Genomic DNA, 13,563 nt, shown 5'->3' with positions numbered 1-13,563 from the left:
ATTCTGAATGACAGCCTTGCTGGATAAAGGATTCTTGGCTGCATATTTTTCCTATTCAGCACATTGAATATTTCCTGCCACTCCCTTTTGGCCTGCCAAGTTTCAGTGGGCAGGTCTGCTATTACCCTTATGTGTCTACCCTTGTAGGTTAAGGCCTGTTTGTTCCTCACTGCTTTCAGAATTCTCTTTATTTTTGCATTTTGCCAGTTTCACTATGATATGTCATGGCCATTGACTTGTTTTTGTTGAGTTTGAAGGGAGTTCTCTGTGCCTCCTAAACTTGGATGTCTGCTTCCTTCCCCAGATTAGGGAAGTTCTCAGCTATAATTTCTTTAAATAAACCATCTTCCCCTTTCTCTCTCTCTCCTTTGGGATCCCCTAAGATCTGGATGTTATTACATTTCATTGAATCACTTAAGTCTCTCATTCTCCCTTCATGTTCTAGTAATTTCCTGTCCCTCTTTTTCGCAGCTTTATCATTTTCCATAATTTTATCTTCTACTTCACTGTTCTCCCCTCTGCTTCTTCCATCTTTGCTATCACTGCATCTAGTTTATTTTGCATCTCATTTACAGCATTTCTTAATTTGCCGAGATTGTTTCTTAGGTCCTTGATCTCTGAAGCAATAGATTCTCTGCTGTTTCCTATGTGTTTTTCAAGCCCAGCTATTAGTCTTACAACTATTATTCAAAACTCTTGTTCAGATATATTGTTTATATCTGTTTTGAGCAATTCTCTGGCTGTCATATTCTCCTGGAATATCTTTTGAGGAAAATTCTTCCATTTCATCATTCTGACTAGTTTTCTGTGGTTTACATGTTTTAATAGCTTGTTATATATCCTGTACCTGTGAGTACTACTATATTAAAAAGGGGTCATAACTGTCCAGGGCCTGGCCCTTTAGGAAGTCTTTTTGGAGTTTGTTGTGTGCACCCTGTTGTGTCTCTGGTTTCCTTATCTCCATACTCATAGTGGTGTATTACACCAGGTGTGCATTGATTTGGTCATTGAAGTAACCCTGGAAAAAAATGGAAAAGGGAAGGTGAAAGAAGCCTTATTCCATACAAAGAGAGAAATGATAGGCATGAAAAAAAAAAGACCAGGCAGAGAATCAAAGATACTATAAGGTTGAATCAAGAAAGAGGGAGGAAAATAAAGAAGAGGGAGATACAGAAAATGTGTAAAAAGAATAGAATAAAAATGCCTAATTAAACAAACAACCAGAACAGAGAAAGGCAGACAGAAGAAAGAAAGAAGAAAAATATATATAATAAGAATTGACTAAAAATCAAATCAGAAAATGAAAACCACAGGACAGTTGTCTGTTGGTGCCTTGGAACCAGTGACTGTGCTGGTCTGGAGGACATGCCGAGTGGTTCGATCAGTGTCACTCTCACTCTGTCAGTGTCAATCACTCCTGTAGATAAGCAGTTGCTAGTCATGGAAGGGTGGGGTTTGGTGTAAGTGGGTCCTGCCTTCACTGGGGGCCACTGTTTTGTTCCCTAAATCCCCACCATGTTGGTGATGGAGAGAAAATGGCAACACTCCAGTTTCTCCTTCTCAGACCAGCTGTCCCAAACCACACTGTTCAGGTAGTCTGCACAGAGCGCAGCACGGGTAGGCCAACTTGTCCTGCTCCACAGTCTCCTATGCCTTCTAGGTGCTTGGCTGGGATTCAAAAGCCATATCTTAAAGGATCCCACTGGTGCGGATCCGGTTCTGGGGTAGTGTCACACCACCCGGGCAATAAAGGGCCTCTCTGGCTGTCACCTGCAGGCTCTTTTGTCCTTGTAGTGGCAACATACCCTCTTCCCACTGTACTCAAGGGAGGGGACTGCTCTCTCCCAGTGTACCTACAAGATCTAAAGGAGCCCTGGGGTTGGCTTCCCTCCCCACCAGGAGCACCCACAGGGCCAGGTCCAGTCCAGAGAAAGTTGTGCCCCCCTGAAAACTCTGATCTTCACTCCTAAGGCTGTTTGCAAGGTAGAAACTGGCTCTCTCCTGGTCCATGGTCGGGAGAGGTTTTTCTCTTGTCCAAATACAATCCTACACTTCCACAGCCTCTCTTTCTCTTCCTTTTGTTCCCCACCTCTGTGCCTATGCCTCCTGTTTTATCTCTCCCAATTTGCAAAAATGCACCTCTGTCCCTCCAAGCTGTTTCCATATACCCATGGATATGTTTCTATCACTCTGTAGCCTAAATTCCTGGAATTCCAAGTGTTCTCAACCTCAGTACTGCTGTTTTTGAGGGATGAGAGAAATTCTGGTCCTTCTACTTCTCTGTCATCTTGACTCTCCCCATTTATGCATTTGTTAAGACTTAGTGCCTGTTAACTACCTTGTTTTTAGTTTATTTAATTTGAGAGAGAGAGCACATATGCATGAGTGGGGGAGGATCAGAGAGAGAGAGAGGGAAAGAGAATCCCGAGCAGTCTACAGCATAGAGCCCAACATGGGGGTCAGTCTCACCATCATGAGATCGTGACCTGAGTTGAAATCAAGAGTCAGATGCTTAACTGACTGAGCCACCCAGGCACCCTGGACTACCTTGGGATTTTTTTTTTTTATTACTCATTGTTAAAATCATTGGGAGAGGCATTTGGTTGATCCAGTTTTTTCTTTTAAATGTATCAGAGTATGTCATTGGTCATTGGCATATTTATGATTATATGACTTTTTTAGTTGCTTATGTCTGTATCAGTTGAATTGTGATGGGTGACTGAAGGGTAGCTATTCAGCAAAGTTTATGGCTTATCAGAAAACATAGGCAACATGTTTAGCATATATATAAATCATACCAATCTTATACCTTAGTTTACACAACTGTGATATGGCTTTAGATTTCTGTCCATCTTGCTTTTTAATAATTTTAAATTAAAAATTTTAAGTGATTTTATGGTATTAGTATATATTTATTGAAACAATTGAAATAATACAGTACAAAGACATGAAAGCATGATCTACTTTTTAAATTCTGATATAATTAACATTAATAGCCTACTGGGTTTGCCTGGGTGGCTCAGTCAGTTAAACGTCGATTTTTGGTTTCCATTCAGGTCATGATCTCACAGTTCATGAGTTCAAGCCCCACATCGGGCTCTGTGGTGACAGTGAGGAGTCTGCTTGGGATTCTCTCTCACTCTTTCTCTTGCTCTCTCTCACTCTCTCCTTCCCACCCCCCCCAAAATACATAAATAAACTTAAAAAAAATAGCCTAGTGGGTATCCTTGCACATCTTCCTTTTTTTATATAACACAGGGGATTCATTTGTTTTTACTGAAGTTGAATCACTATGCACAGTACTATGCTATATTTTTCTTTTCATTTAAAAGGCTATCATGAATAAAACATTTAAAAAAAAATAAAAGGCTATCATGAAATAATTGTACAAGTCTATAGATCTCTATCCATGTTTATGTTCCTCTAACTTCTTTATATGTGCACACATACACACTTATTTGCATAAAACTCCATGATGGTAGGTTTCCTGAAGGGAGAATCCATTTTACTTACTTATTTATTTATAAAAGTTTTTTTAGCTGGAAAAAATTCCTTTCAGTTTTCTTCAAGTTTTTATTTGTTCCAGTTAGTTAACATACAGTGTAATATGTTTCAGGTATAGAATTTAGTGGTTTATCACTTATGTACAATACCCAATGCTCATCAGAACAAGTGCCCTCCTCAGTACCCATCACCCATTTAATTCATCCCACTATCCAGTGACACTCAGTTTTTTCTCCATAGTTGAGAGTCTGTTTTTGTGATTTGCCTCTTCCTTGTTTTACCCCTACATTCATCTCTCTTGTTTTTTAAATTCACATGAGTGAAATCATATGGTATTGTCTTTCTCTGACCGATTTATGTCATTTAGGGTAATAGTCTCTGGCTCCATCTGTGTCCATCCTGGCAAGATTAAATTCTTTTTGATGACTGAGTAATATTCCCGTGTGTGTGTGTGTGTGTGTGTGTGTGTGTGTGTGTGTACATACATATATACCACATCTCTTTATCCATTTATCAGTTGATGGGCATTTGTTTTTTTTCCATAATTTCATTATTGTTGATAATGTTGCTATAAATATTGGGATACATGTATGCCTTTGAATTAGTATTTTTGTATCCTTCGAGAAAATAGTCTTGGAATTGATGGATCATAGGTTAGTTTTTAGTTTTAACTTTGAGAGGAAACTCCATCTTGTTTTCCAGGGTGGCTGCACCAGTTTTGCATCCCCACCTATCGTGTAGGAGGGTTTCCCTTTTTCCAAATTCTCATCAACATCTGTTGTTTCCTGTGTTGTTAATTTTAGCCATTCTGACAGGTGTGAAGTAGTCTCATTATAGTTTTGTATTTCCCTAATAATGAGTGATGTTGAGCATCTTTTCATGTGTCTATTTGCCATCTGGATGTCTTCCTTGGAAAAATGTCTATTCATGTCTTCTGCCCATTTCTTAACTGGATTGTTTGTTTTTTTGGGTGTTGGGTTTGATAAGTTCTTTATAGATTTTGGATATAACCCTTTATCAGATATGTCATTTACAGATATCTTCTCCCATTCTGTAGTTTTGTTGATTGTTTCCTTTCCTGTGCAGAAGCTTCTTATCTTGATGATGTACCAGTAGTTCATTTTTGCTTTTGTTTCCCTAACCTCTGGAGACATGTCTAGTAAGACGTTGCTGTGGCTGCTGTCAAAGAGGTTTCTGCCTGCTTTCTCCTCTAGGATTATGATGGTTCCTTGTGTCACATTTGGTTCTTTTATCCGTTTTGGATTTATTTTTGTGTGTGGTGTAAGTAGTCTAGTTTCCATTCTTTTGCATGTTGCTGTCCAGTTTTCCCAACACCATTTCTTGAAGAGACTGTCTTTTTTTCTATTGGGTCTTCTTTCCTGCTTTGTCAAAGATTAGTTGGCCATATGGTTGCCAACTTATTTGGGGTTTTTGTTCATTCCATTGATCTATGTGTCTGTTTTTATGCCAGTACCATACTGTCTTGATCCCTATAGTTTTGTAATATAGCCTGAGGTTCAGAATTGTGATGCCTCCAGTTTTGCTTTTCTTTTTCAAAATTGCTTTGGCTATTTGAGGTCTTTTGTGGTTGCATACAAATTTTAGGATTGTTCTAGCTTTGTGAAAAATGCTGGTGGTAATTTGATAGGGATTACATTAAATGTGTAGATTGCTTTGGGTGATAATAGACATTTTAACAATATTCGTTCTTCCAGTCCATGAGCGTGGAGTGTCGTTCCATTTTTTGTGTCTTCTTCAATTTCTTTCATCAGTATTATATTTTCAGAATACAGATATTTTACCATTTTGGTTAGGTTTATTCCTAGTTGTCTTATGGTTTTTGGTGCAATTGTAAGTGGGATTGATTCCTTGATTTCTTTTTTGCTGCTTCATTATTGGTATACAGAAATGGAACAGATTTCTTTCTATATGTTGATTTTGTATCCTGCAACTTTACTGAATTCATGTGTCAATTCTAGCAATTTTTAGGTGGAGTCTTTTGGGTTTTCTATACAGGGTATCATGTCATCAGAAAATAGTGAAAGTTTGACTTCTTTCTTGCCAATTTAGATGCCTTTTATTTTTGTTGTCTGGTTTGATTTGCTGGTATCTTTTTGAGAATTTTTGCATCCATGTTCATCAGGGATATTGGTCTGTAGTTCCTTTTTTTAGTGGAGTCTTTGTCTGGTTTTGGAATCAGGGTAATGCTGGCCTCCAAATGAGTTTGGAAGTTTTCCTTCCATTTCTATTTTTTTGAAATAGTTTGAGAAGAATAGGTATTAACTCTTCTTTAAGTGTTTGGTAGAATTCCCCTGTGAAGTCATCTGGCCCTGGACTTTTTTGTTTGTTGGGTGATTTTTTTAATGTTTTAATTTATTTCTGAGAAAGAGAGACATTGTGAGCAGGGGAGGGTCAAAGAGAGAGGGAGACACAGACTCTGAAAGCAGGTTCCAGGCTCTGAGCTAGCTGTCAGTACAGAGCCCGATGTGGGGGTCAAACCCATGAACTGTGAGATCATGACTTGAGCCGAAGTTGGATGCTCAGCTGACTGAGCCACCCAGGTGCCCCTGTTGGGTGATTTTTGATTACTGATTCAATTTATTTACTTTTTATCAGTTCAGATTTTCTGTTTCTTACGGTTTTAGTTGTAGTAGTTTATATATTTCTCAGATTTCCATTTCTTCCAGATGGTCTGATTTGTTGGCATATAATTTTTCATAATCTCTTATAATTGTATTTCTGTGGTGTTGGTTGTTATTTCTTTTCTCTCTTTTGTGATTTTATTCATTTGAGTCCTTTTTTTTGATAAGTCTGGCAAGATTTTATTAATTTTTAATTAATATTTTAATTTTTTTTCAAAGAACCAGCTCCTAGTTTAATTGATTTGTTCTACTGTTTTTTTGTTTGTTTCTATATCATTTATTCCTGCTCTAATTTTTATTATTTCCCTTCTGCTGGCTTTAGGTTTCGTTTGTTGTTCTTTTTATAGCTCTTTTAGTATTTTTTTTGCTTATTTGAGATTTTTCTTGCTTTTTGACATAGACCTGTATTGCTATATTGTTTCCTCTTATGACTGCTTTTCCTATATCCCAAAGGTTTTGGACCACCGTGTTTCCATTTTTAGGTGTTTCCATGTATTTTTTAACTTCTTTAATTTTCTGGTTGGCTCTTCATTCTTTAGTAGCCTATTCTTTAACCTCCATGTTTTTATGTTCTTTCCATATTTTTTCTTGAGGTTGACTTCAAGTTTCATAGCTTTGTGGTCAGAAAAGATGCATGGTATGATCTCAAATTTTTTGTATTCATTGAGGTATGATTTGTGACCCAGTATGTGATCTATTCTGGAGAATGTTCCATGTGCACTTGAAAAGAATGTGTGTCAATTAAAGTTAGTGTTTCATTTAAAACTAGTGTTTCCTTGTTGTTTTTCTGCTTATAAGATCTATCCATTGATGTAAGTAGGGTATGAAACTTGCTTACTACTATTGTACTATTATCAATGAGTTCTTTTATATTTGTTATTTTTTTAAAGTTTATTTATTTATTTTGAGAGAGACAGCAGAAGTGTGAGCTGGGGAATGACAGAGAGAGGAGAGAGAGAGAAAATCTCAAGCAGTTGAGCACTGTAAGTGCATAGTCTCACATGGCTCAAACCCTGAACTATGAGATCATGATGTGAGCTGAAATCAAGGGTGGACATTTAACCACCTGAGCCACCCAGGCACCTCTTTTGTTTGTTATTAATTGTTTTATCTATTTGCGTGTTTCCAATTTGGGAGCATAAATATTTCAATTGTTAGATTTTTTTATTGGATAGTCCCCTTTATTATGATATAGTGCCTTTCTTCATCTCCTGTTACAGTCTTAATTTAAAATGTAGCTTGTCTGATGGTACCTGGGTGGCTCAGTCAGTTGAGTGTCTGACTCCTGATTTCAGATCAGGTCATGATCTCATGGTTCATGAATTAGAGCCCTGTGTTGGGCTGTGTACTGGGAGCACAGAGCCTGCTTGAAATTCTCTCTCTTCCCCTCTCTCTGCCCCTCTGCCACATATTCTATCTATTTCTCTCTCAAAATAAATAAAACATTAAAAAAAAGTGTAGTTTGTCTGATAGAAGTATTGTTACTCTTGCTTTCTTTTGACAATCATTTGCATGATAAATGTTTCTCTGTCTCCTCATTTTCAGTCTGCAGGTGTCTATAGCTCTAACATGAGTCTCTTATAGGCAACATATAGATGGGTGTTGTTTTTTAAATCCATTCTGACACCCTGAATCTTTTGATTGGAGCATTTAATTCATTGATTTCAGAGAAATTCTTGATATGTATTAGTGTTGTTTTACTGTTTTGTCATGAATTCCGGAGATTTCCTCTGTTCCTTTCTAGTCTGTGTGACTTTCGGTCTTTCCTTCCCACTCATAGCATCCTCTTGAACATTTCTTTTAGGGTTGATTTCGTGTTCGTGAATTCCTTTGGTTTTGTTTATATGGGAAACTCTTGATCTCTCCTCCTGAATGATAGCCTTGCTGGATAGAGTATTCTTCTCTGCTGATTTTTCCCATTTAGCATGTTGAATATATCATGCTACTCCCTTCTAGCTCGCCAAGTATCTGTGGAGAGATATGCTGCTAACCTTATGGGTTTTACCTTGTGAGTTAGGAACTTCCTTTGTTTTGATGGTTTTAGGATTTTATTTAATCACTAGATTTTGCAAATTTAAGTATAATATGTCTTGTTGTCTAGGTTTTATTGATTTTGATGGGAGTTCTCTCTGCCTCCTGGATTTGGATGTCTGTTTTTTTCCCTCAGATTAGTGAAGTTTTGAGCTTTTATTTACTCCAGTAAACCACCTATTCCCTTTTCTTTCTCTTCTTCTTTTGGGACTCTTATGATAAGAATGGTATTACATTTGATGGAGTCACTGAGTTTCATCAGTCTATTCTTGTGATCCATCATTCTTCTTTCTCTTTTATTGAGCTTCATTACTTTACATAATTGCGTTTTCTGTATCACTTATTTATTCCATCCTTGTGGTCATTACATCCAATTGGTCTTGAATCTCAGATATTGCGGTTTTTGTTTTTTTTCATTTTTGCCTACTTGTCTTTTAGCTCTTTTATTTCTGTGGTAAGGCATGTCCCTGATGTCTTCCATGCTTTTCTCAAGCCCAGTTAGTATCCTTATGATTATTGCTTTATATTTTGCATCAGGCATATTAAATCTGTTTCGATTTGATCTTTGGCTGTGACCTTTTCTTGTTCTTTCTTTTGGGATGAATTCCTCTGGCTTGGCATTTTGTCTTGTTTTCTGTCTTCTACTCTGTGTTAGAAAATCTCATTATGTTTCCTGTTCCTGTGAGTAATGGCTTATGAAAAAGAGGTCATTTAATGTCCAGGGTCTGGTGCTTCAGGAGATATCTCTGGCATTTGCTGTGTGCACTCTGCTTCTGTATTTTGGCTGCTTTCTCCCTCAGGTCACTCATCTGTAGAGGCTCTCCTTGCCTGCCGTGAATGGTGTTTGGATCTTGGCCAGAGTGTGGCGAGTTTTAATAAGTCTGTCGTGGTCTGCTTGTTAAATGAGACCTGATGCTATTTCCACTAGAACTAAAGCTTTGCAGAACTCTTTGGTCAGTAGATGAGGTGCATGCAAAGGTTTGTGCTGGTCTTCTGGGGAAGGGGCCTGCTGCTGTGGTCCTTAGACACACTTGCCCAAGAAAAGCAACACCAGCAGAATGCAGGGTCTGGGACCTGGTGTAATCAGGTTAGGCAGCCAGTGTTGGCACTGTGCTATTTACTGAAGTTGGTTTATGCTGAGGGGTGGGGAGGGAAATGGCACCAGCCAGAGCCTATTTCTCTGGAGAGGGGCGCCTGTGCTTTGCTGCTCTCAGGGTAGCCCTCCCAGTAGAGCAGATTATTTCCCTTTGTACATCCTAGGCATTTTTCAGATTGCTGTTTTCCCACTGTCTCCAGTTTGCTTGCTTGCCTGTCTGGAACAGTGCTGTGTACTTTGGGCTCTATCAGAGCCACACCTGCTGACTTTTGAAACTCCATACTTTAGGGACCTGGTGTTGCAGGACCTGTGTTGGTCTTCTGGGTGAGGGTCTCACTGTGCTGGGACAGATGCAGGTTTGACCCAGAAGGATAGTCACGACAACATGCAGTGGCAAGGGATTTGGACCATAGCAGGCTAAACAGCCTTTGTCCGAAATGGCCACCCTTAGTAGGTTGGCCCTGCACCTATACTGAGAGGTGGAGGAGTGAAATGGCACCCACTAACTCCATTGTCCACAGAGAGATAGTGCCATCTGTCACAGATTCGCTCCAAGAAGAGAGAACAGTCTACCTCCATGTGCTCTAGGCAGTCCTTAGATTGCACTAGACGTCTGCCCTTGGGTTGCTTCCTTGACTTGTCTCCAGAAGTAGGCCAGTGCCCACAGGTCTCTATCCTAGTCAAGCCCGAAGACCTCCAAAACTCCAGTCTTTGAGCCTTGTTGGTTACAAAAACTTATGAAAATCAGCCCTTTTGTTTTCCCACCCAGTGGCTTTGGGGAAGTAATCTCCTTGGGCTTATCCCTGTTCACTCCACTCTCTTGCCTTTCTCCATGACCAGGGCTCCCTCCCTTCCCCAACACCTGCAATCCTTTTCTATCCCAAACTACTTCTCCACACTTCCTACCTTCCTTGATATGGCCTTCCTCCCCCTTCTAGTTGGCAGTGTTTTCCTTCAGTCCTCAGGCCAATTTCTTGGGTATTTAGAATGATTTGATAGTTATGTAGTTGTGTTGGAGGGATGAGGCAAACCTAGGGTCCTCCTTTTATACCACCATCTTAGCTTCTGTCCCTCTTATCTCCCTTCTTTCAGTAAACATGTTAACAACCTGCTAGATATTCTTCCATATTTTCCCCCATGTTTATTATTATATATAAAAGTGTGTGAATGTAAACACGTACTTATATAGGTAATTATTTAAGTAATTAAAAAAATGGGATCATAATACACTTCTGTATTGAGCAGATTCATGATAATCATTCAGCAGTACAATGTGGACATTCTTTTATACCTGTTGAGATGTCTTAAATTCATTCCTTTTTGAACATGTGTCTTTTGGGGTGTCCTGGCTGGCTCATTCAGTAGAGCATGTGACTTCTGATCTCGGGGTCCTGAGTTCAAGCCTCACATTGGGTGTAGAGCTTACTTAAAACACTAAACAAAATAAAAATTTGTCTTGTTTCCATTCTTTTTTCTTTCAGTACTTCATTATGAAAAATTTCATATATACAGAAAAACAAAGATGATCACAATGAACATTCAAATACTCTGTTCCTGAGTTCAGTAGTTGTTAACATTTTGTCAGATTTGCTTTATCTTTCTTTTAGTGTTTTATATATATATTTTTTTTTGTTTGTTTCATTTGAAAGTTTGATGTAGAAATCATGACATTTTACCCTCAGATACCTTAGCATGCATCTCTAAGGATAAGGACATTCTTTTTCATAACCTGAAAAAGTTATTGTTCATAAGAAAATAATATTGTTGTAATCTCTAATATGTAATCCATATTTAAATTTTTTCAGTTTGTTCCAGAAATGTCTTTTATATGTGCTTTATATTGAATCAAGACTCAGTTGAGGTTTACTTACTACATTTGGTTGTTCTGTTACATTATTTTAATATAGAAAAGTTTGCCTACTTTTTTCTTCTTTTTTATCTTTTTGAATAGCATGCTCAATTTGTAGACTGTCCCTCATCTCAGAATGCCTAATTATTTTCTCATGATGTAATTTAACTTATTCCTTATCTTGTATCTTTCTTCAGATTGAAAATTAGCTGCCAAGGCTTGATTAGATTGAAGTTAAACATTTCTGGACAAAATACTATATAGGTGACATTATGAACTTTATATTGCATAGATTAGAAACACAAAGCCTGGTTGCTTTGTTCTTTTGATATGACATTAGTCTCAAAAAATGGCTGTATATTAATAGATGCATCCTATTAATCAGTTATTCCCCCCATGATGGATATTCACTTAGTTTCCAGTATATTTGCCATTATAAACTGCTAAAATAAACATTCTTGTACATGTATTGTTATATACTGCTACAGTTGTTCTTAAGTTCCTCTGTGAAATTTCTATATTTATTTTACTTTATTTTAATAAAATTTAGTATAATATTCCTGGTGCTGTGTGCTGGTGTAGTTATTCCTCACTTGATCTCGGCCAAAAAGCCGAGAAGTGATGGTATAGTTATTCCTTCTATGACTAGGAATCACATTCTTCTTCCACCTCAGCTTACCTACATCACACTATCATAACACTCTTACTTCCTTCAGAGCACTTACCATTATATAATTTTTTTTTTTTTACTTATTAGTTTATTTTCCTCTAACGAAGGATGTAAGCCCTCTCACTTTTTTTTTAAGTTTATTTATTTATTTTGAGAGACAGGACTAGCAGGAGAGGGGCGGAGAGAGAGGGAAAGTCTCAAGTAGGTACTCCTCTCCTAGCGCAGAGCCCAGTGCAGGTCTCGAACTCACAAAACTGTGAGATCACGACACAAGCCAAAATTGAGTTGAACGCTCAACTGACTGAGCCACCCAGGCACCCAGGATATAAACTCTCTGATAGCAAGAACTGCTTTTTTTTTTTCCCCTCACTGCTTATATCCAGGATTTAGTGCTTAGAAATGACATATAACAGGAACTTAGTAAATATTTGCTGAACGATTGATTGAATGAATGAATTATTCATTTAGTAAATTTAGAATGGATAGCCATCCTAAATTTCCCACGAGCCTTAGTTTTGAAGTTTTTTGCCTGTTAATATACTTTTTATTGCTACTTTTTAAGAAGCCTATCCTCAAACCTATAGAAAGGTCTATACTTGTGATTCTTTTGACTACTGGAAAGACTGTCCAGGAATACCTGGGTGGCTCAGTTGGTTAAATGCTGGACTTCAGCTCAGGTCATGATCTCAGGGTTCATGAGTTTGAGTCCAAGGTCAGGCTTTGTGCTTTGGATTCTCTGTTTCTTTCTCTCAAAAATATATAAAGGTTTTAAAAAAAGACTGTCCAGTTTTGTCCTTGTAATCATAAACAGATTTTTTTTCCTCTTTTGGGTGTTATTCTAAAGTAAAAAAATTGTAACATTTGAAAATAAGTGTTTTGGAAACTTTACGGGTCCTTTTTGAAAGCACATTTTTTTCTGAAATAAGGAAGTTTCCATTTGATATTCCATACATACAAGTTCTCTATTGATTTTTACTAGTAGATATTTTGATGTAAATTACTTTTGGGGATCTTGTTATCTTTTAGATTATGGAAGTATTTTCAAAATACTCTTGGGAACAGTTCTTAAGGAACATAATACTTCCTTGTAGAGAGATCCCATTTATTTTTAAGTAATAGAATGGATACTTTTTGAATCTGAGGATCTGCAGTAATCTTATTTAGATATTTTGGGCTTTTAAAAATTATTTTTTAGGTTTATTTATGTTAAATTTGTTCCTCTTTTCCCTTCCTTCCTTCCTTCCTTTCTCAGAGCACAAGTGGGGAGGGGCAGAGAGACAGGGAGACACAGAATACCAAGCAGATTCCAGGCTCTGAGCTGTCAGCACAGAGTCCAAGGTGGGGCCTGAACTTGTGAACTGTGAGATCATGACCTGAGCCAAATTTGGATGCTCAACCAACTGAGCCATCCAGGCAGTCCTTAAATTTTTTTCTTAAATTCCTAAATTATTTTTATATTTAGAGATTCTAAAAATTGCATAATTTTTGATATTATTACCACTTTATGTTTCAGAATGTGCCCATTTACTTTTGGCTCACAATGCTCCAGTAAAGGTGAAAAATGCTCAGGGATGGAGCCCACTGGCGGAAGCCATCAGCTATGGAGACAGACAGATGAGTAAGCAACATAAATTATGTTGTTGATATATATTCTAAAAATATGAAGTGATTTCATTTGACATAATTTTCATTTATTGTAACTTTTCATAGTATGAAATATGTGTAGTTATTTATAACTTGAATGTGAATTATTCATGACTTAGGTTCTTGA

The 13,563-nt window shown here is 37.6% G+C and overlaps 1 protein-coding gene across 1 annotated transcript in view; it reads left to right on the top strand.

Annotated features, from left to right (window-relative positions):
* The window catches only part of ANKRD13C (ankyrin repeat domain 13C), a 92,153-nt gene that overhangs the window by 27,026 nt on the left and 51,564 nt on the right, over window positions 1-13,563 (top strand). Inside the window, exon 3 of the mRNA XM_077776424.1 lies at window positions 13,306-13,410. Within this exon, the coding sequence (XP_077632550.1) occupies window positions 13,306-13,410 (105 nt within the window). The remainder of the gene's footprint in view (window positions 1-13,305; window positions 13,411-13,563) is intronic.

Source organism: Crocuta crocuta, unplaced genomic scaffold (genome assembly GCF_008692635.1).
Source record: "Crocuta crocuta isolate KB4526 unplaced genomic scaffold, BGI_CrCroc_1.0 scaffold342, whole genome shotgun sequence".
Classification (NCBI taxonomy): Eukaryota; Metazoa; Chordata; class Mammalia; order Carnivora; family Hyaenidae; genus Crocuta; species Crocuta crocuta.
This window is presented reverse-complemented; position numbering and strand designations above follow the sequence as displayed.